General features: G+C 36.9%; 1 protein-coding gene across 4 annotated transcripts in view; it reads right to left on the reverse strand.

The window, feature by feature from the left end:
- Positions 1 to 21,801, reverse strand: part of LOC104903976 (hypothetical protein) — a 32,442-nt gene that overhangs the window by 6,248 nt on the left and 4,393 nt on the right. For 3 of the 4 annotated variants that reach the window (XM_010692133.4, XM_048635932.1, XM_057391707.1), the window contains 21 exons: positions 21,153 to 21,293; positions 20,904 to 21,061; positions 18,418 to 18,586; positions 18,248 to 18,346; positions 17,967 to 18,044; positions 17,786 to 17,845; positions 17,227 to 17,384; positions 16,154 to 16,355; positions 15,767 to 15,886; positions 13,999 to 14,084; positions 13,790 to 13,900; positions 13,529 to 13,627; positions 11,277 to 11,362; positions 9,229 to 9,377; positions 8,357 to 8,500; positions 8,156 to 8,263; positions 5,331 to 5,441; positions 4,299 to 4,406; positions 2,915 to 3,025; positions 1,626 to 1,807; positions 1,008 to 1,479 (listed from right to left, as the gene is read on the reverse strand). In XM_010692133.4, the coding sequence (XP_010690435.1) occupies positions 1,008 to 1,479; positions 1,626 to 1,807; positions 2,915 to 3,025; positions 4,299 to 4,406; positions 5,331 to 5,441; positions 8,156 to 8,263; positions 8,357 to 8,500; positions 9,229 to 9,377; positions 11,277 to 11,362; positions 13,529 to 13,627; positions 13,790 to 13,900; positions 13,999 to 14,084; positions 15,767 to 15,886; positions 16,154 to 16,355; positions 17,227 to 17,384; positions 17,786 to 17,845; positions 17,967 to 18,044; positions 18,248 to 18,346; positions 18,418 to 18,586; positions 20,904 to 21,061; positions 21,153 to 21,293 (2,952 nt within the window). Of the gene's footprint in view, positions 1 to 1,007; positions 1,480 to 1,625; positions 1,808 to 2,914; positions 3,026 to 4,298; positions 4,407 to 5,330; positions 5,442 to 8,155; positions 8,264 to 8,356; positions 8,501 to 9,228; positions 9,378 to 11,276; positions 11,363 to 13,528; positions 13,628 to 13,789; positions 13,901 to 13,998; positions 14,085 to 15,766; positions 15,887 to 16,153; positions 16,356 to 17,226; positions 17,385 to 17,785; positions 17,846 to 17,966; positions 18,045 to 18,247; positions 18,347 to 18,417; positions 18,587 to 20,903; positions 21,075 to 21,152; positions 21,294 to 21,801 lie in introns of all 4 variants that reach the window. The other variant, XM_048635933.2, reaches the window with a different exon arrangement.

Raw genomic sequence — 21,801 nt, forward strand, 5'->3', positions numbered from 1 at the left:
GAATAAAGGAATAAATAACATAGAATACAATTTGAGTTCACTATAAATATATTTAGAACCTGGTTCCTAACTAAATATCATTCTTCGTGACAGCTGAAGTTACTAAATGCACCCAATTTGAAAAGTTTGAATTGTCCAATAATAGTTTGTGGTATCAACTAGCATGCGCTCGAAGGAATTGACAAGCAACAAGAAAAGCTCGAGATTTTTGAAGTTACTGATTTTTTAGCAGGAAATCCTTCTCCTTCGAGTGTGTATGTACTCATCTTTTTCACCCAGATACCCAATGTTGTAAAGATTCACTGATCATTTGCCATGGAGTCAAAGAATCACTGCACATTACAGAGTCTGCGCTTCTTGCTCATTATGACGCAGCCCACGGTTGTTGCGTATGGTGTCAACAATTTTTTTGGTAGGCATTAAATGGTAATAGTTGGCGGAAACGGTTATGAAGTACAATAATTTTTGTAAAGGAAGTCCCAAGCAAAATCTCCATGTCAACAGAAATTTATGACCCAAACATGTATTTTGCTTCATAAAGTTCAATAACCATTCAATACCACCTCTAAAGTAGTAATGGAGATCTACAAGAAAAGAAAAGATATTTAGGGGTGGACAAACATACCATGGACATAGGTATGGAATATCCACACATTATTATATATATGTTGTATTAGCCTGACTACCATTAAATGCCCCTACCAAACAAGCGATAATAGGGGTCGATTGTAAAATATCTCAATGACTACATGGGTGAGGGTAAACACACCATTCCCCTCACCTACCCTGCCAAGGGAGGGAGCTTCTTAGATAAACTGGGTCATATTTCTGTTTGAATAAAAAATGAAGGGATAGGTACATACTACACAGTATTTCAAACAACTTTCCAACAAGCAACCCAAGAAAAGAAGACAAATAAATTACAGAAGTTGCATGTTCTGCACATTTTCACAGTTTTCAAAGTATTAACTAGGCAGCAGTACGGCAAGCTGATACAACAAACTAACCTTTGCTTGAAAATAAACATCAGTATCATACATGCACACTGCAGATGACTTCAGAAGGATGCTCAAAGAAGAGCTATCGGACCAAGAAATCAGAATATCCTCAAGCTGTTCTGAATTTGCAGATACTTGTGCTTTGGTCCCAACAGCACCAACACCCCCTTTCAATAGTTGATCAGCTTGTCTCACCAGTGACTCAAGGTGTAATAATTTCTTCTGCAGGAATGTTTCTAGAGCCATAATGTCTAATGCAGCAGACTGACATTGATATTCATAAGCAAATTTCTGTGAATCAGTTTCAGGAAGATCTATTGGCAAGGGAGCTTCCTTACAGCTGATGAGTAACATAGATTCAGACAACTGTTTCCAGAACTTCTTAGATTTTCTAATGGTCTCCAGCATATCAATAAACTGAGCCGCTCCTTGCCACAGTGCTTTCATAAAATTCAGTATACTCAAAAGAACTCTGGGATTTCTGGATTGAAGAAGTAAAAGAAGAAGAAATGAAACCTTGAATTCTGTTCTTTTGTTGTTGCGGGATGGGGTAAAACTTTAGCAATACACATTAGCATGAAAAATAAACCAAGTATCACTCTGAGAATTCAACACAAGAGATGGTACCTCTTCATAAGCGTATCAGATCTTTCAACATAAAGCACAAGCATATCCACTAGACGTATTGCATTGTCAGATTTCAAAGCCTGGGAAGTTGAATCACTTCCCTGTTCATTTGAATCACCACTGTTCCGTGAATAGTCAGCCCTAATGTCTTCACCAGAAACTAGAGCAGCAAGAAACGCAGGCTGCACAAATAAAAAGTAAAGCATGTGAATCCACACCATAGCTGCACGTTAGAAGGTAGAATGCTACCAGTTGTGTGGCAACATAAAATTCAACATGTTGCTTTTAGTTATCATGTGCAGTAGTCTGAGAAGGGGAAAAACATTAATACCAAACAAACTGAAGCTACATAGAGTACTGCACTACAAACAAACAGGCAAACAGCTGTCATAGCTGCTTATACACATTGGTTAGTATAACATGGGACATCATGACAGGAATAAGTGAATAATGAATTACATGCAGAAGAGCTAAAGGTATTTGAGTTCAGCATCATCGATAGCTGACAATCTCAAAAGGCAATCATACTTAAGATCATGCTTGGCTTAAGCTTAATATAATCTAAGTGGGATTCGCCTCCAACCATGTGTCCACAAAGCCCTAGCTCTCAAATGTTTGGCTCAGCTCACTTGCAAAAGTTCAGAATTTTTGATTTGTTTTTTTCAATACTAAGAGATCCCCCAGTCAGACTAGACAGCAAGTACCTAACATCATCACAGTCCATTAAGAGTCACCTTCAAGAGATAGAGCTACAAACGAACCATGTGTAGGATTCACTTCCCTTCTGATATAGTTTTGGACTATTTACTATTTAAAAATGAACCTCCTCGACTAGAAGTAGAAGAAGACGTCAACAGTGGCAGTTAGCGTAGGATTCACTTCCCTTCTGATATTGATTGGAACAGCTTTAAATGTGTATTTTAATAAATCACCATCTTTCTGCATTTTGTTAATCCACATATATCTTATCATAGGATTGGTTTGGCATACAAACATCAAGGCATCTCCAAGCTTTTATCAAGAAATCCCCCCCCCCCCCCCGCCCTGATTTTCATCTTCCAAACATTACACTTGACATCTAACCATGTGATCTGTGGATAAAATTGCAGTTGCAAATGCAGTGAACAGCTCTCCCAAGACACTGACTGACTGACATCACAATTGTCATCTAATGACAGAAAGATTATTTATCTTTTATATTTCACAGCAATCAATGAAATGCAAAAATACTAAGATATACTCCGGCATCATTACAGTTTCATATACTGAAGTAAGGAAGCACAACAAACCTGGTGAATTGCTGCAGAAGTAAGAAGCTCAATAACAGCCACAAAGAGGGCTTCATTTCTTTCAGATTGTTCACGGATAATACTTTCAATAGTATGCCTTAGTTGCATAACCTAAGACAAAATAAATTCAGAATCACCTCCTCTAGTTCTTAAGGAAAACAAATTCATTTGGATACATCAGGACCAACAGATCAACATGAATTTGTGCCATAAAGTATGGTACATGGTAGACGATACAATCTAAATAATAAAGGAGAAACTTTTCGAGAGCATAAAAGCATTCCACCTCAGCATGCCATGTCACAATTTATAAAAGCTTAAGGGAAAAAGAGTAAAGGGATAAAATACACAAAAAGAGTTTTGGATAATTGAAAATTTAAGTTTGCCATTAAATAAATAGCCCAATATTTCTTTTTTCTTTTCTTTTGGGTTAAGGAGAACTGCCCTACCAAAACAAAACCTTCAACAGCCAAGTTTCCTTTGAGAGTTGGGGGGGATCCCTCCACCCCTAAGTGGCCTTCGCAGGGTTTGCTCTCAATCCAGATGCAAACATTACCACTAGACCAAACTTTGCTTGGTAACAACCTAAGAATATTATATTATGTAAATTGAGTATCACTTTTGCAACATAATTCAAAATATTATAATTTTCATATCATTGAAGAGTGATCCAAATTGCTTCATATATAAAATATATTCATCATATAAGTACTCAGCCTATAAAAAAAATATATTGACATATTAAGATTTTTACACCATTTGAAAGTGTTGGATATATCCTTTGATATAAAGATATACATATACCATATATTTCTACAACCTTAGAACAAAAAATAAAAAATTGTAGATAAAAATAAAGTGATGTTCATTCTTTATTTTAAATTTGTGCATAAGAGCATATAGCAATAAAGACATTATAAAGGACTAGGACTATAATATTAATCCCTGCAGTTTCTATTACTTCAAAGTTTACTCACTTTCCTTTTGGGTTGTCATTTATTAGTTTACTCCTTTTTTTTCTGATTTTCGAATGGTCCTACCAATTTTATTTCGGTATCTTTCCTTTTTCACTCTACTTCTCTTGGTCCACAACATTAACTTAAATACAAGATGCAATAAATTAATGACTTGTCTTCCCTTCTATGACCCACATACCTATTTCTCCTAAAACTATGTGCCCAAAGGAGCGTGTAAACTAATAGAAAACGAGTGAGTAAAAGAACTATGAATTACAGCAAGAATAGGAGTAAAAGTATAATATTATAGCAATAACGTATTACAGTTGTTCCATTTTTAGCCCATGCAAACTAGTTTCTGTTTATTTAGAATATCCAGATACATGAAATATCATTGAAAAAATAATATTGAGGAAATAAAGTTCAACCTGTTTAGCACCTAGACCAAAGGTTGCATTGCCAGATAGATAAGGTTTCGAGCGATCAGCAGTTTTGCAGAGCATAGAAAGTGCTGCAGTAGCTCCCACTTGTATAGCCTGCATGTCCTCCAAAATGGTGAGAAGCTGAATAGCTTAAGATTCATAATTCTCAAACAGAGTTCATGAAGACCATTATGAAAGTCAAGAGAAGGAAGACAGAAACAAACAAGATGGAATTTAGTACTATACAGAAGTTATTGTGACCAAATTTCCTAGTTATCTTTTCTCTGGTAATGCTCACACCTCCTCACCTTCTAATGTGTGGGGGAATATGAGATGAAGATAACATGCCATTCAAATGCAATGTGCATCAATTGTTCATGGAGGTCAAATAACAGTAGAGAATAAGCACAAGTGATAATTTGGGCTAATTCTACAAAACTACCGTTGTCCAGAAATGTGCAACGATTTCCTCCCATCCTAACCAGAAATGAATCTCACATTTCCAATTTTGCATTTACTTTTCCCTTTCTCTCTCCATTCCCTCAATTTCTGAGATTACTTGCCAATCCCAATTCTCATGTGGGATATAAGTGATATAACTACCAAATTGACTAAACCCCTTGCAAACTGCAATCCAAAAATGCCGAATAGATACATGAAGGTACTTTTTTTTTGGCTAAATTTACAAAACTAGGTGGTAAATTTAGATCTCTTATACTACAATGATATGAAACCACAAAAAAATATTATTAGTTCAGTATTATCTAGTAAGCTGATTTCCAAAAATATTAAAACATTAGACTTGGCAACAAAGAGGGAAGCCAAGTGTCCAAACAAGAAAAAGACTTGGCTATAGTATTCTAGATCATGCATAATTAGTTAGAATCAGATCAGATGATAAAGAGAACATGAATTTATATTCATACAACTAAGAAACAACATCAGCACAGTTGACCAGGACGGGAACCAGACATCAACGTATTAAATCAGGAAAAATAATCTGAAGCTCATCAAAAACCAATATAAAACATGGCATACAGGATTTCGAAAATACGAGATCAACGATGCGAGGGCCTCAGCAACAGGAATCGGCTTAGTAGAGTTGGACAACAATGCTTGGTGGAAAACTGGCAAGCCAGAGAAATCATCCTGCAAAAAAGTAAACAAAAGTGGTATGTACATAAGACACAAAGATCAAGGTGCACCACGAAATGAATTGACAATATAAATTATGCTATAAAAAAGAATAATACAACCATAATCCAAACGATCAACGGAATAAGATATATATGAGCTGTACCGGCTAGGAAGGAACGCCAATATTATTCATTGAACAAAGCCCTTTAGCAGATCTACTTACGTCATACTTAACCTAGGAATAAGCTTCGGTATGCCTTTTCCCCTCCCTTTCTTGTAATACTCTGTATTTTTTGAGTTAATTCTTTATAATTAAGAAAATATAAAGAATATAGTTAAAAGATATTTTAGTATTATTTACAGAATAATAATAATAGAATAATAATAATATGGTTCGGTTTAGTTAATTTCGGAATTTTAAAAGATTAAACCGAGTTTAGTTAGACCTAAATATGCCACACTATAAGTAGAAGACATAGAATAAAAAAAATCAGAAAAAAATTTAGAAACCCTAAGTCCTCTCTCCTTCTCAGCCGTCACATCCTTTCAATCTCTCAATCTCTCTTTCTCTCGGCCTTTCCCTTTGATTCTTCTTTTTATCTCTTTCTTCTTCACCATCCTCTGTGCATGGGTGTGCGGTGCTCGAGCAGTGCTACTGTGACGAGCGACGAGGGTTGGTCGAAGGTGTGAGCGAGGGAGCAGCGAGGGTTCTGTGCGACTGTTCGTGGGTTCGAGCGTGCGGTGCGAGCCAACAATGTTCGAGTTCGAGCGTGGTTGCAAGGCTGGTACGAGGGTGCGTGCTGTTGTGCGCGTTCGAAGGTTGGGCGAGCGAACAATTTGTTCGACAGTTCGAAGGGAGTGCGAAGTGTTGTGTGACGATTCGAAGGGTGTGCGACGAGAGTTGCGCGAGGCTGCTGCTGCTGTGTGTTGGCGTGCGCGAGGGTCGGTTGTGCGAAGTCGTGGTTGCGCCGTTGCCGGAAGTCGGTCGCCGGAACTCGGTTGCTGGCGCGCTTAGCGGTATTAAAACCTAATATGTATTTATATTAGTTTAATATTATATTCTGTTTTTATAATTATGTTAAGTTGTAATTAATTAATTTGTGATTCGAGTTAATTAGTAACTAATTAAGATGTATAATTAGTTTAAATTATGAATCTGATTTAAGTTGTGAATCTGGTTTTAGGATTGTAATTAAGTAAGGTAGGAAGTAAAGAAATTATATTATTGTTATTGGTTAGAATATAACCTTGTTATGCGGACTTGATTTTGGATATTGGACATAAGACTTGGTTGGACATAAGACTTGATTGGACATATGACTTGATTGGATTTAGTAAAGATAGTGGACCATTACACGAACTAAAACCAGTTTGCTAACTAACTTTGACTCCTAAAAGACGCTAAACTTTAGAATAGAAAAGAAAAGGAAGTTCATGAACAATGAGTTTAGCTATCGTTTATATTTCGAATTACTAAGTCGTTATAGTTAGTTATGTATTAGTTGATAATATTATCAAGGACGTAGCACTAAAGTATTTACTTAATCGTTTAGGTCGCAATTTCATAAGCGGCACATTTGGTTAATACAGCGAAAATTCTCCGTTACAAGGTACGTACATGTACCAGTTTAGTTGAAGTACTAGTATCATGATTAGGTTGCGATTTATTCTATTCGAACCTAGAATCATGATAGGGAACGTTGTGATTGTGAGATTGTTTGGTAACATGTTTATGATTGGAAGTCGATATGTTGCATTGGAATGCGTAATTCTACCTAAGAGTGTAACCAGAGTCTCACAAGAGAAGATTTGAGTACAACTAAGAGAACATGTTAAATGATTATGTGTGGTTGTGATATGAATGGACAATACTAAAAGGGAACTATGGTAATAAACTTGTAGTTGGACGGCCTACAAGTGATGAACAATGGGGTGAGTGTGGGACTTGTCCTAAACTCTTACACAGGCCTACTGTGACGACAGTAGTGTCCTTATAATTTTGATAACTCAAGTAGGCGGAAGGTTCGATCTTGGGGTATGCATACAAAGGTGATGGGTGTGAGACGGAACGAAACCGTATTTGCATTTTATCTAATAAACCAAGTTGTCTATTAAGAATTAAGTAGCTCGTATGATTCTAGTAAGATGACAGTGCCCGTTCGCTGCCAACTAAATAAAGAATAAAGGATGTAACATATTGTAGTATCATGCTTAGGATCGTTTAGTATTGCTTTGTTTATGTTTATATGCATTCAATGGTTCATTATGTACTCGACATATGTGTGTTATTATGTGTTTGTTGACATGTGATGAACCATTGATGCTAGACTAGGTGTACTGGTGCAGTGCATGATATCGAGCATACGGGGGATAGTCATTAGTATTTGAATTTAAAGCATTTTAATTAAGTACTATAAAATTACTATGATTTACGTATTGGTTTGTGGTTTGAATAAAAAGGGTCGTTGATGATTCCCGAGTTGTAGTTACATTTTTATTTCCGCTGCATTTCAGTTTTCAAGACAATGATTTGAGTTAACGTTCTTTCTTATTATGCCTTGCGTTTCATCGCGGTAATAACACTCCCAAAGTCGATGCGACGTAGTCGTAGACGTGTATGGATTTTGGGGGTGTTACATTTCTGGTGAGGGTGGACTATGCACAAAGAGGAATCTACTCATCATTTAAAATGCAAACATATATGTATATTGCAACGTGAGAAGTACCTCTGGGAAATTGGAGAAAATGCTCACTAAGATTTCCAACATGGAGCATATTGCATGTTGTAACCCATCGATCTCCCTCCAATCATAGAGTCTGCTGATGTAGAGGTTCTGAGCAGAGAAGGGAACAACATATGAATCCATTTTGTAAAAGAACAAAACTAGAATAAATGATCACTGTAACCTTTTTATAAGTAATATTACCTCTAATACTGGTGAAGTTGTACAAAGAATTCGAAACATCATGCTATGGATGGAAGAATCAGAAAGCATGATATCTCTGATACTCCCACCAAGTTTTACAAAGTAAGGGATACATAATATGCTTGTCTTCAGCACTCCAAGCACCTATGCCAAATGAAGAGACAGTAACACAAGAAGAATTAGGAAATCCTTCTCTTTTTTAGAAAGTTCAACTATGTAGATTATAGGAAAGAACCATTTAACGTCCATAGGCTCCTAGCGTCGATTTCTGGCAGTTGAAAAAGTCTGAAAACATTGAAGATGTGGCTCTAATCCCACAGCTCTCTCGCTCAGATATGTATGAGACATACATATCACACATATGAATAAGGAGATGGACAGAAGCCACAAAAGTACGATGGTTTTAGATAACGTATCAAAATATGTTTGTTACTGAACATTCTATTGTATTCAGAAGACCAAAATACCAACACCGACATTCATGAGACATTTAGCCATGGCCCATGTGCATGCCTCAGAAAAGGCAAAACAAAACACGACAGAAAGTTCATGGATCCTGAATATTCCTGATATCCGCTACATTTCAGATGGACTTGAGTGAACATTATATAAGAGAAGTATGTCCAGAATGATTAAGCATATGGACCACTTGGGAGGATGATATTATCTGAAGGCCACATCTATATCCATCATTAAGTTTTTTTTTTGATAAAAATCCATCATTAAGTATTGGAGCCAATATTGGCAACAACTAACTCAAGTGAAAACAAAATATTTGCCTTCTTAGAGCAGAAAGAACATTGGCAGGGACTATAAAGAAAAATAGAGTCACAATTAAGCACTTTAAAAACAGAAAGACAAAAAGTACATACTTTTAGTGTTACATTCCATCGATCTTGTTTCACCTTGTATTTCCAGAACTCGTGATTAACAAAGACATACTGAAGACAGAACATGACAAGAGCATGGACAAAATCATTCTCTACTCCAGCTCCAAGAAGCTGCATGGTAAAATCCAGAACTGCAAGGTTACACAAATTAATATCAAATTGATGTTATATTTTATGGTAGTAACAACTAACAAGTGTAACTTAGAAGAAAAAAAAAACTAAGAGCAAGCAAAATAATACTAAAAATAAAAGCATAAGAGCATGTCATGTGGTACATGTTCTCGTATGTTACGTCCCAAACACAATCTCTACAGAACAGTTTAACACTTCAACTAAAGAGACAAAGTGGAGGAGTAAGAGGAGACACGAACCTACAAGATTGAAAGCACGAGGAAATAAGATGCATAGCACATTGTCTAGATAAGTCTATTTTAACTTTATAACTACAATTAGCAGGACTCACGAGAAAAGGCACACTAACACAATGAAACTATGAGATGATTATGGAGGCAGTGAATCAAAAATTAACTGTTAACAAAAAAAACATGAGCCAGAGCACGGGAACGGAAACAAGAAAACATCAAACACCTAACTCATTGTAAGAAAAAAAATTCGCTGCTAAATTGACCAAGATGATATCTGTCTTGCCAGAAATAGATGAATCTACTATAACTACAACTTATATCAACACTCAAAAAGATAAAAGTAAAAGCAAAGGCATGACAGAATTTTTTTATTTCAGTATAGAAATAGATGCCTCATTTTAGCAATGAGATAAGATGTTCCAGCGCATTCTTCTACCTTGTTCATGACCCTGTGAAACTTCTCCGATATTATGTATGTGTATGTGTGTGTGTGTGTGTGTGTGTGTGTGTGTGTTGTGTGTGTGTGTGTGTGTGTGTGGTGTGTGTGTGTGTGTGTGTGTGTGTGTGTGTGTGTGTGTGTGTGTGTTTGTTGTGTGTGTGTGTGTGTGTATGTGTGTGTGTGTGTGTGTGTGTGTTCAACTGCCGGTCATAGATGTGCATTTGGTGAAAAGTCACAAGCTCGGAGCCCGTCAAGGGTTTTAAGAGTTACAAATGGAATTAGAGCAACATCTGATTATGTACTGAGCTTCTGTTGAGACTTGAGAGTGCCCTAGTTTAGCCGCCTAGCTTGTAGCAACTAGCAAGGGAGGTTTCTAGGGCTAAATTGGAGGTTATAAGGACGTGAGTTCAGTAAGTCGCAGGCACAACGGGATCATTGCGTTTTGTGGGGCTGTATGTAATACCAAGATTTGCTTAAGTAGTTAATTGAGTTTATTAAATTACATATACCAATAAGGTGCACCTTCCTTTTGTTAAACTCATATGCTAAGATACTCAAGAGTTATGCTAGCTTGATTGTGAATGGTCTTAGGATCAATGACCTCCTTTAAAGTTTGCCAAGGTGCATCTGAGAGTGACAAAAGGCACTGTCGTGCTGGAATGGCAGGTGTTGGTTTGTCAGGGCCCATTATCGGTGCTAGATGCGGATAGCTTGCAGCCCTTAGGGTGTTACAACCATTACTCCCTCTGTCCCGATTTCTTTGCCTCGTTTTCTTTTTTGGTTCTCCTGAACTATTATTTTCTATATATCTGTTTGGTCAGCTTTTTCTCTGTACTTTTTTTCTACAGTTGGACCACATCCGCTTCTTCTCTCTACTTTTTTTCGTTAGGCTGAAAATAATTGCACAAAGTGTCTGCCAAATAATTTGGGACGGAGGAAGTGAAAGGAAAAGTGACCTTCAAGGTAATAAAGCTATGGTAGTAGCTAATGACAGGAAATGTTTGCATTTAGACACTATGTTCTCATATCTAGCCATTTGAAGCAGAAAACGCATGTGAACAACATGCTCAGCCGTACATATTTGATAAATGTCATAGCAATATTTACAGAGAACAGCCGCAAGCGAAAGTATGGTAAAGTACAACTGTGTGTGTGCGTGTGTTAAAGAGAAAGAGACAGAAACAGAGCACTGGCGTAACAAGGGTGACCAAAATTGATTTTGATACCTGACATAGTCAAGGGACAGCCACCATTGTGCTCACAATCAATCAAAAGCATTTTTGCAAGTCTTCCAGAAAGTAACCATGAACCACTGGATTAGAAAGAGAAAGCGTCACGCATGAAGTTATACAGCTCAATTTGTCATTCATAATTCATCAGAAAAAAAAACCTGTCTAAGTAGTAAATAGTAATGCAGCAATTTCACTTTACAAAACATAAGTTCCTGAAAATTACCAGGAAACAGACATAATGAAAAAAAATTATCAACTTATGTACTTATGTTCAGTAAAAGAACTCCCCACAGGAAGAATTTGAGGAGAACATACCAAGCCTTATCTCTAACCAGGCATATATTATACTATCTCCTTTTCACAATACATGCACCATTTCTCATTTTGGATACTATTCATCAACGAAACTTTGACAATCTTCCTCTCACCGTTATGGCCTAAAACAAGCTTCGAGGCAATGGTATCGCAACTTTGACTCCTTTAAGGGGAAGCAATGCCACAAGAAGACTTCTTGCGATCATAGTGTTTTCTACAAAAGCTCAGAAAAACTAAGATATGTTCTCAAAAAATAAGTTGAATAGAACATAACCTGAGTGATTCACCCAAAAAAAGTGATTTAAGGAACACATCCAAATTCCAACCTCGTCCACATATAATTATACTTCAGTAAAACCAAAACAAAAAATAGGAGAACCTCTAAGCCAGTAACCCAAAGAGAACTTGGAGTAGCTACAAGCAGGGGAAAAAAGAGGGGGGAATAATACAAGATAATCCTAACCTTATGATGTTTTTTCAGAGTAACCTTCAAACATAGAAAATTACCAAAATAACCTCAAATAACCCATATAGACCTTTTAAATAAAAGGATTTTTTAACTAGAATAATACAAACTTTGGCCGTTTCTCCAACAATAATACAAACTTTCGATTATTATTTAATAATTCAAACTCTGTAACAAAATTCCTTGAGTAGGTCAAAACCTGATGCAACCTGATAAACCGGTAAAATTTAACATGTGTCATTGTTTCATTGGTTGGGTTTTAAATTTTTATTCAAATAAAAAAAAAACACTTTTTTCCTTTTTTTTCTCTCCTTCACCTTCACTAAACCAATATCCACACTTTCTCCCCATAATTGGCGGTCAACACCAAACCACCAGATCACCACCTTCTCTATTGACCGTCAGACCACCACCTTCTCTATTGATCGTCAGACCACCACCTTCTCTATTGATCGTCAGACCACCCCCTCCCCCTCCCCCACCCCGAAACCACTTCAGCCCCTCCGACAACCACCCCCACCACTTCAGCCCCTCCCCCACCCCGAAACCACTTCAGCCCCTCCAACGACCACCCCCACCCCTGGCTCCTTCCAAACCTACAAAATCCCGAAACCACTCCGCCACCCCGAAACCACCCCTCCTCCAATCAACTAAAACCCCCACCTTACCCCAACCCTCCCCCTCCCCTACCCCCCACAGACGAAAATCAAAACCAGTGAGCGCGTGGGCAGAAGAAAGGAGATCAGAGTAGCGTATGACTGCGGATTGAAAGAGAGAGAGGATATGTTCGTGCGTGAAAGATGGCGTTAACTCTGAAGGTGAGGTTAAGGTTTGGCGGCGGAAAGAGAGGAGGAGGAGTTGGGTTTGGATTGGGATTGGTGGTTTTCGGGGGTGGGGTGGCTGGGTTTGGTGTATTTCGGAGGTGAGGGAGTGGAGGGGGTGGTTTCCAAGGCTGGAGTGGCTGGGATTGGCAGTTTCGTGGTGGGGGAGGGGGTGGTGAGGGTGGACTAGTGGTTTGGCCCGTGGGGGGAGGGGGTGAGGGTGGGGGCAGGGGTGGGGTTTCAGTTGGCATGAGAGAGGAGGGGAGAAGAGGAGAGAGAAAGAGATTTTGGATTTTTTAAAATTCTTTTACCTGTTTAACAGGTTAAAGGTCACATTACCCTACTGGAGGGAGGAATTTTTTACAAAAGTTTGTATTATTGCGAGAGAACAGGCAAAAGTTTTGTATTATTGTAGTTAAAAAATCCTAAATAAAAATCATTTGTCAATCGTTTTTCTGAAAATATATCCAATAACCAAATCATGATTCGCAATAGTCCATGGTTATTTTGGGAAGCACCAAGTGTTCGGGGTTGCCATATATAACTTCCGAAGAAAAAAAAACATTTTCAAAAGCAAGTAACAAGCCTGCACATGTGTTATAACGAAAAATAGATAATAGTATGAGCAAAAGATAAGCACTGACCTCGATAAACTATTGTTTTGATCACCAAATATACTAGACTTCAGGGACATATCAAATATGTTCATCTTCAAAACAACAGCACTCACATGTGACGGGGAACTGCATTAGAAAGACGACGAAAAGCAGTTAAATCTTAAAGAAAACAAAATACAAACAGGTTTGAACATGGAAGTCATTCACATGCTGATTTAGCTTGTTCACGGAATCCCACCAAAAAAAAGAAACACAAAGATGAATACAAAGAACAATTGAGAGATTTACCACTTCATCATCTTTGCCAGAACAGTAACACTCATTGCCATAGCTTTGACACTGCCATTATAAGGCGACAGATTCCTCACAAGGTTGCACAAGACCTCAACCATGTCGATCCTGCAATCAAAATGGAATTTGGCCAGTAACATTATAGAAAATAAATAACCATCAAACATTGAAACCAACAGCAAGATAAAACTTGAGCTAAAAGGTACCATATAGCACCCTCAATCTGCCCATCGCCATAGTTTGTGTGAAGATGAAGTGACTTGCCAATATTCATCATAGAAAAACATACAGCCTTCAAAATTTTCAGCACAACAGTGAGAAAGATTATTGCAGGTAAAAAGATAAGCAGTGCAATAATATATGTTAAGCTTGGTCCCTACTGCATATAGATTAAATATATTTTTGTATGTGGCAGGTAGCCTAAACGACCAACCAATAATGAAAAAAAGAAAAATTAACAAAAATAAATGGGCTACTTAATGCTCCTTAGCAGTTTTCCCTGAGTCCAGATTATATGATGCGGGCTTCCTGAGAGAGGCACTACTCTCCGTGGTTTCACAACAGACAGCGTTGTATAATTGTAAAGAAAGCATCTCCGTTTCTTGCAAAAAAGGAGAATATTACCCCCCCCCCCCCAATCTCTAATTGATCATCTCAAATTCAATTTTTCAAAGTTTGTGGTCAATTATGGAACTTTTAACAACCACCTGATCTATTAGCTAAAAGATTAGTTTTCAAAAAATTTAATAACGGCAAGCAGCAAACATGTCCAGAATTGCATTTTATACACAAAACTAACAAGTATAGTTCCACGCTTAAGACCGGGATAAGTTTTAGATTACTTTTTGTAACAATTATAAATAATAAATAAATAATATCAAACAGATACCAAGCATACAAGGTCCAAGCCCTCAAGCTATATAGTGGACCACTTTATCTACAAAATCAGGAAAAGCCCGGTGAAGCAAAGAGATCAAAACTTGATTGCGCCTATCCAGAAGCCTTGAAAATGTAACTCAATCTACACGAGTAACCCTCGTAAATGCGTTGATTTTTTTTCTTTCCAGGTGCACCACCAAATCGCCAACTGAATATTCTCAACCACGGCAAGCCAAAAATTTTACGTCCTTCATTTCCATGCAACAAGAACATCTTTGCAAACAGAAGTTTTAAATTAATATAGGCCAAAGTTTTAAAACTCATAATTTCAACTTCATTCTAAAAGATTTGAGACAGAGGGATATGAGTTTATTGCATATACTACTTTGGGTTACTATAAAAATAAAAAACAGCTTTGGGTCAGCCAAGACTCTCTTTACATTAGACCAGTAATGCTGCTTCCATTTGCACATCACAGCCCAAACCACCAATTGCAGGGCCACAGGGGCATTTGCCAATACTACTTTAGAGTCACTAGAAAATACCCAAACAATAACTCTGTAGGCAAAGTCTTCTTCGCAATTGTATGTGTTAGCCATATAGCTGAAACACTGTCATGCATTACACCAGTAATGTTGCATTTATTAGAGCCTCCCACCCCATCCCACCAAATGCGGGGCACTGGTAAAGGAATTGAAGACATGATGTGGTAGCATACTGGAAGCAGATTGACACTACGATTATCTGATCCCACACGTTTAAATATCCAAGCATACTGTGCCTGATACAGTTCTGGTCATTAGAAGAACGTCAACAGTACTGATGGCATGAGTACTACCGGATAAGCAGCGAAGTTGGAGAGAATTAAGATTTAATTTTTGTGACATAAAAAGGTTTTACTAGCAACATATATACATATATAAAGACTGCAACTGCACGACTACATGTATGGCTTAGAATTTTACACTGCATTGAGCAATAGAAAATTAGAGTCCCATCTAAGACTTCCACTACAAACTGGCCAATCAAAGAGTTCAGGCCCTGAAATGCATTTAAAAATTTGCAAGCCAACATAACTCTCAAAAAGATGTTTACCATATTGAAGGATACAACTCGACTGAAAAGGTCAAGGACCACATGAACCTCTTCATTGGCATCTAACTCCAGCACCTGAGCTAAACGCAGAAGCAAGACAACCATCCCAGACTGCTTGTACTGCAAGTCAATGATGAATTTGTCAGTGCCCTAGAGAAGAATCTCCAAATCAAACTAAAAAATTTTAAGCACCAAACCACATAAGAATATAAGCTGGCAAAAGAACTCAATTGAGTATTAATCTTAATGAAAAGAAGATTTTACTACAAGAACAAAAGGTGTCCTACTCCTAGATATTACACCGATTCTCATATTTCAGCATATCAAGCTTCCATTTACTGGCTGAAAAAAATTTTAAATAAAGAGGGATAAACTATGTTAGATTACCTCCCATCGCACAAGTGCAGTTTTGGAATCAATCATTCTTAGAACACGACCACGAGTCTTACTTGGAATAAGTAAGCTTTCAACAGTAGGAACACGCAATGGCAGTTGTGTCTCAATTATCTGAGATGCCCCACCAGCCAACAAATCAGTATCAATCTCAAGCAAAGACGAGATTCCGACAGATTTGTCCATAAAATTGTACCTGTTGACATGAATCAATTCTATCTCAAAGTGATAGGAAATGACATGATAGACCAAGTTTGACAGTAATTTTCTTTCAACCTAATATATGACACAAGGAAATTCAAATCCACAAGCATATCTCATAGGGGGGCAATCTGGTGAAAACAGTTCTTACAGAAAGTAAATGAAATTTTCATTCAAAAGGTTGAACCCTCCAGAAAAAAAAAATGAGCTTAAGATTTTGAAATAAATGAACCTTCAGTACAAAATAGAAGAGCCTTGAGTTCAAAAAAAAATGATGAACCACAATCTACATATATATATATATATATATATATATATATATATATATATATATATATATATATATATATATATATATATATATATATATATATATATATAGAACTAATAGAAGTGAGTTCATATGAGAATGCATACTTATATGAGAAATGAGAATGAATTTTACACGCTATAACTCTTATGAATAAGTTATGTAACTCTAATGAAAAAGTGATGTAACTCCAAAAAAAAAAAAGTATATTAGAAACAAAAATTCAAAATTCAAACTTTTATTTTGGCTCTAAATTTTTTTTAGGTGGGTATAACTCTAATGAACAAGTATTGTAACTCTAAACCAATCGTGTGGTTGAGATTCATTCTCATTCAAGGAGCATTCTCATATGAACTCACTTCTATATATATATCACTTATTCTCATATGAACTCTAAACCAATCGTGTGGTTACATCACTTATTCATAAGAGTTATAGCATGTAAAATTTATTCTCATTTCTCATATAAGTATGCATTCTCATATGAACTCACTTCTATATATATATATATATATATATATATATATATATATATATATACACACACAATACTTACACACACTCTGCAGGCCAGCACCCCTCAGAGACTGCTGATAGAAAGCGAGTCAGCTCAATAGTTCTGTAAGGAAATTCACCCTCCAAGTTCCAAAGAAGACAACGGATAGGTCCGTCAACAATGCTGCCCTTGTCCCAAAATTGAGCACAAAGAGACTCCTACAACATTATTTAAAGCAAATTACTGATAAGTGATAACAGCACTTGTATGCCAATATTAGGATAGTCAAACAATATATTTGCTACCGTCAACTTTTCGAATGCTAAATTATAGCTACAAATTATGAAGTTACCAGCACGAAAAATGACCCCTCTAAGGTTGTGCCTTTTAATTCAAAACCAAAAATCTTACGCTTCTGGAATTCTATATAAAATTCTCATTTGAGAGGATCCACTAAACATCTGTCAACGATTTCGAATATGATGCTGCTTAGATGTTATTTATCAAGTTTGACAACCAGCATGCTCCTTTAAACGAATATTTAAGTAAACTATGCAGCATGCTGTAATGCCAAAATACATGAATGTTCAATGTAGACAAGACTGAGACGAACACAAACCTCTCCTCGATAGATTTCACAAAGGATAGTTAATATCAGTCTAGAGGTATCATCTTCCAGCTGTAAAATGAACAAAAATTGGATGAAGTCAACACAACTAAATTCACTTTAACTCTTGCACTACATGCCGCCAACACCCGCTGATCCACACCACCACCCCTTTTATAAAAAGAATAATCACCTGGATATTAATTTCGTAAGATGCGATAAATGCAGAAATGAATGTTCTCAATATGCTCCGGTATCCAGCGACAGGTCCCTTAAGCAAAACACATTCAAAAACGATCAGATACAAAATAATAGCGGCATACATATATTACAGGTAAACCATAAATTCTCTGCACACTAGTTGGTATGGTCGCGGTAAGAAAGAAGAAGCGACAAATACAAGATAACAAGAGGAAAAGGATCGCTGACAACATATAATAAACAAAGAGATGGCTATCCGAAGGTATAACTTACATCAGAATCCTTCAACACATCACTTCGAAGAATATCCAGAAAAAGGCTCAATGAAGCAGAATCAAAGGCTTGACGGACATAACCAACATGGTCAATTTCCTGCTTAAGTCATATAAAATTTGTTTAACCATATGACATGTCAGAAAAGACAATTAATCAGATAAACTTACCATTAGCTCATTTTGTTCCTCTTTTCCGGGAAGAGATGTAATCAGGCAAAGAAAAACAGCCCAGGCAAGAATCAGAGGCCCAGCTTCTTTTCGCTCATAAATATCAATACTGGAGATCACAGAATCCATCTCTAGGATATCACTTGAAGAGAACACACAAGAGCTATCCCTGTTAAATGGTCAAAGCACAAAGTTGTTGTTCAAATTTGTACATACTTCAAAAGAAAGACAAACCAAGAGAAGCTCTGTAGTCATACAAGAAACTTAAGACTAATTTACAGCAGCTATGTATATAAGAAAGCGGAAAGCATGATTTAAATTTAGCATCCAACTTTAGTAGACTTTAGATAAAGAGAATGACGGCAGGTAACTTTTCAACTCCATAAAACATACCATTCTTCATTTCACCAAAAAAAGTGTATACTTGACTAAAGATAGGTGCAACCAACATATTGCTATTTATCCCCAAAATAGTTTGAAGGCAAGGCATACATTTGGGACTTGCCAAAACCTGCCAATTATGTGGACCTGCACTGGTTATGTACAGTGGACCTGATTCAACATACCCCTTTGATTTTCTTAAAAATCAGATTCTTCTTTATCTAGAACAACACTGCTCCATTACCCAAAGTTAATGAGTCTACCTAAAATGTAAATGTTCGTTTACCCAGATTCATAGTGTCAATGTGGAATCTGCTTGGAAATAATCCTAAACCACCACTGATATTTACATATGCTTAACGTTGGGAGCAAGGGTGACAAGGGGAAATACCTCATTGGTGGTTACAGAAAGTGAGAGCAGGGTGCAAAGGGAGATGACAAATTGTTAATAGATGAATTGGAGAAAAAGCAGCTCAGTATGAAGTAACAGAGAGGAGGGGAACTAGAGATAATCATCTTAAAAATTTAGTGCTGAGTTTGATCACTCTAACTCTCACTGTAATCATATCCTTTTAATCTACTATATCTCTTCTTATTTTGCTCCTTAATTTTATTATTTATAGCATACTCTTAGCAGCACCATGCATGTCAAAGAACCGACTTTGGTTTTTCTCGTTTGCAAGATTGGTTAAAACTCTTACAAACACATAGCTTAATGCCTGATAAAGGGTGAATAGATCCTGAAAAATTCAGGAAGCACCTTAAAATATTCCATGTTTTAAGGGAGCACCTTTGTAATTTTTTTTTTTGAGAAAGCACCTAAAACGATTCATCTTTAGTAAGATGGTAGGAAACACCAAAGCTTCTTTCCCATCCACTTCCTTCTTCTATTCTAGTATAATTATGATCTCTCATCTTCTAACCTGGTTCTTCTTCTGAAATTCTTCTTTCTCCTTTTCTCTTCAATCTCTTCCCATCAGAGAAAGAAAAGAATATCTAAACTAAACAAGACTACTAATCCTTAACCACTCCCCAACCCATCCTATAATATTATGGATGAGAAACTTTGCACTTAAATGAATATGAACAAAATGCATAATCGAAAAAGAAACCTCGATATAAAACTCTCTGCTTGACGAAAACACCTACTTTTCGAACCCATGATTTACATATATCCACATTATGTAATACTCTGACTAACAACAAAATCGAAATCTCAAACACCACACACCATTTCCTAAATAAATCTAGCAATGGGAAGAAAGAGATGTATGTGAACTAAGGTAAAAAGGAAAAAAGTCGGTGGGTCAGTCACGCTCCACAGAGTAAGGAATAAAAGAACGAAATAATAGATCGACCATCGGAACTTTGACTTTTGAGGCGAAAAGTCTGGTTCTTTGTGCCATCTCACAACAATAACTTTTTACGAGGTATATATATACAGTAACAATTTGAAGCATTTGAAAAAAGCTTCACAGCAGATCTTTTCTATCCTCAGAAGTGTACACCCAGTACGAACAATAGAGGAAATCAATCTTTTGTCGCACTTTCTCTTTATCCATGAAAGCTTTTCACCATCCTTGTTTTCCCTTAGCTATGGAGCCATTAATTACAATTTACCAGATACCTAAGCACAGGCCCTAAAAAGTATGTTCATATGGCACATATCTTTACTAATGTGGTGTACAGCTATGCTGCTCTCCTAGATTAATTGCACTTCATCTCTTCCTATTTTGGAATGTTAGTCACAGTAGAATGGACTTCTTATTGTTGCTATACTGTGCAGGACACTTTGTACCCACAGGATAAAAAAAAGCAGCAGTTCCAAGAAGGACAAGGGAGACCATGGAGGATTATGGCAAGATCCTCACAAGCAGCGACACACATTTGCATAATGTCTCAGGACAGACAGACCCGCCAATAACAAACATTAAAGCCCAAATATTTTACTTAAATTTGTTTGCAGCAATTACTGATAGCATCAGCACCATACTATGCTTCACAGGAGCAATAAAAGATGACAAGTCCATTGTGCTATCTTATCTCTGAGGCAAAAAGCAACATCGCAATTGAGTTGTGTACTCGGATCGAATTTCAATACTTGCCTAAATGGAATTTCATCATGTATCAACTGAAGCAGACTCTCAAAGTCCAAGGTCTCTATAAGGATCAATAGCATCTGAATCCTAGCACGATAACAATATTTACACGCTTCGGCAGACACCCCAAGCTTAACAAAGTTTGAAGATCCAGCTGTCATATCCTGAAAATCAAATCTTAAGGTAAGTGAGAAAGTGACGACGTAGACTCCACATTATACTGACGACCAACAGAAGGGCTAAGAAAAATAATACCTTATACAGCAGACATAAGTCCTTCCACTTAGTAGCACTGCAATTAGAGATTGACTCATAATATACAAGAAACAGAATGTCCAAAACCAAGTTATCTTCAATCAGCATCTCTTCAGCCCACAAAATGAGAAGATCAACATCCTAGATGCATTGCCATCATAGAACCAACAATGATTAGATCCTAGCAATAAACAGATGATAATATTGTAATTTAACATCTGAAAACTATATTCCCAGTCTCACAGTTATTTATCATCTCCTTTTACTCTTGACCAAATTCTTAGTTCTCCTATTAACCAAGACGCCTCTGCGTCTGCATATCAAATTCTGAGTTATTTTTTGTTGGACAAAGGATTTCCCTCGGCCTAGGATCATAGCTAAAAAAAAGCCAGTCGCTATCTGAATGACCAAACATTCTCGTTGGAAAGATAGCAGCACAGAGGAGGGGAATTTCGAAGAATGAAAGTCAAGGGTACTGGTCGGAACAGAGGCATGTATATATCCAAATTGTCAGATTGTAAGCCAAACTCTATACCTTCCATCAACCAATCTAGAGCTTACTGCCTATTCCGAAGAAAGGGTCCTGAATTCTTTCATAAATGATAAGTATTATTTTAGATACGGTGCCTCCACTATCAACTGCTTAATC

Source organism: Beta vulgaris, chromosome 9 (assembly GCF_026745355.1).
Source record: "Beta vulgaris subsp. vulgaris cultivar EL10 chromosome 9, EL10.2, whole genome shotgun sequence".
In the NCBI taxonomy this organism is placed as follows: Eukaryota; Viridiplantae; Streptophyta; class Magnoliopsida; order Caryophyllales; family Amaranthaceae; genus Beta; species Beta vulgaris.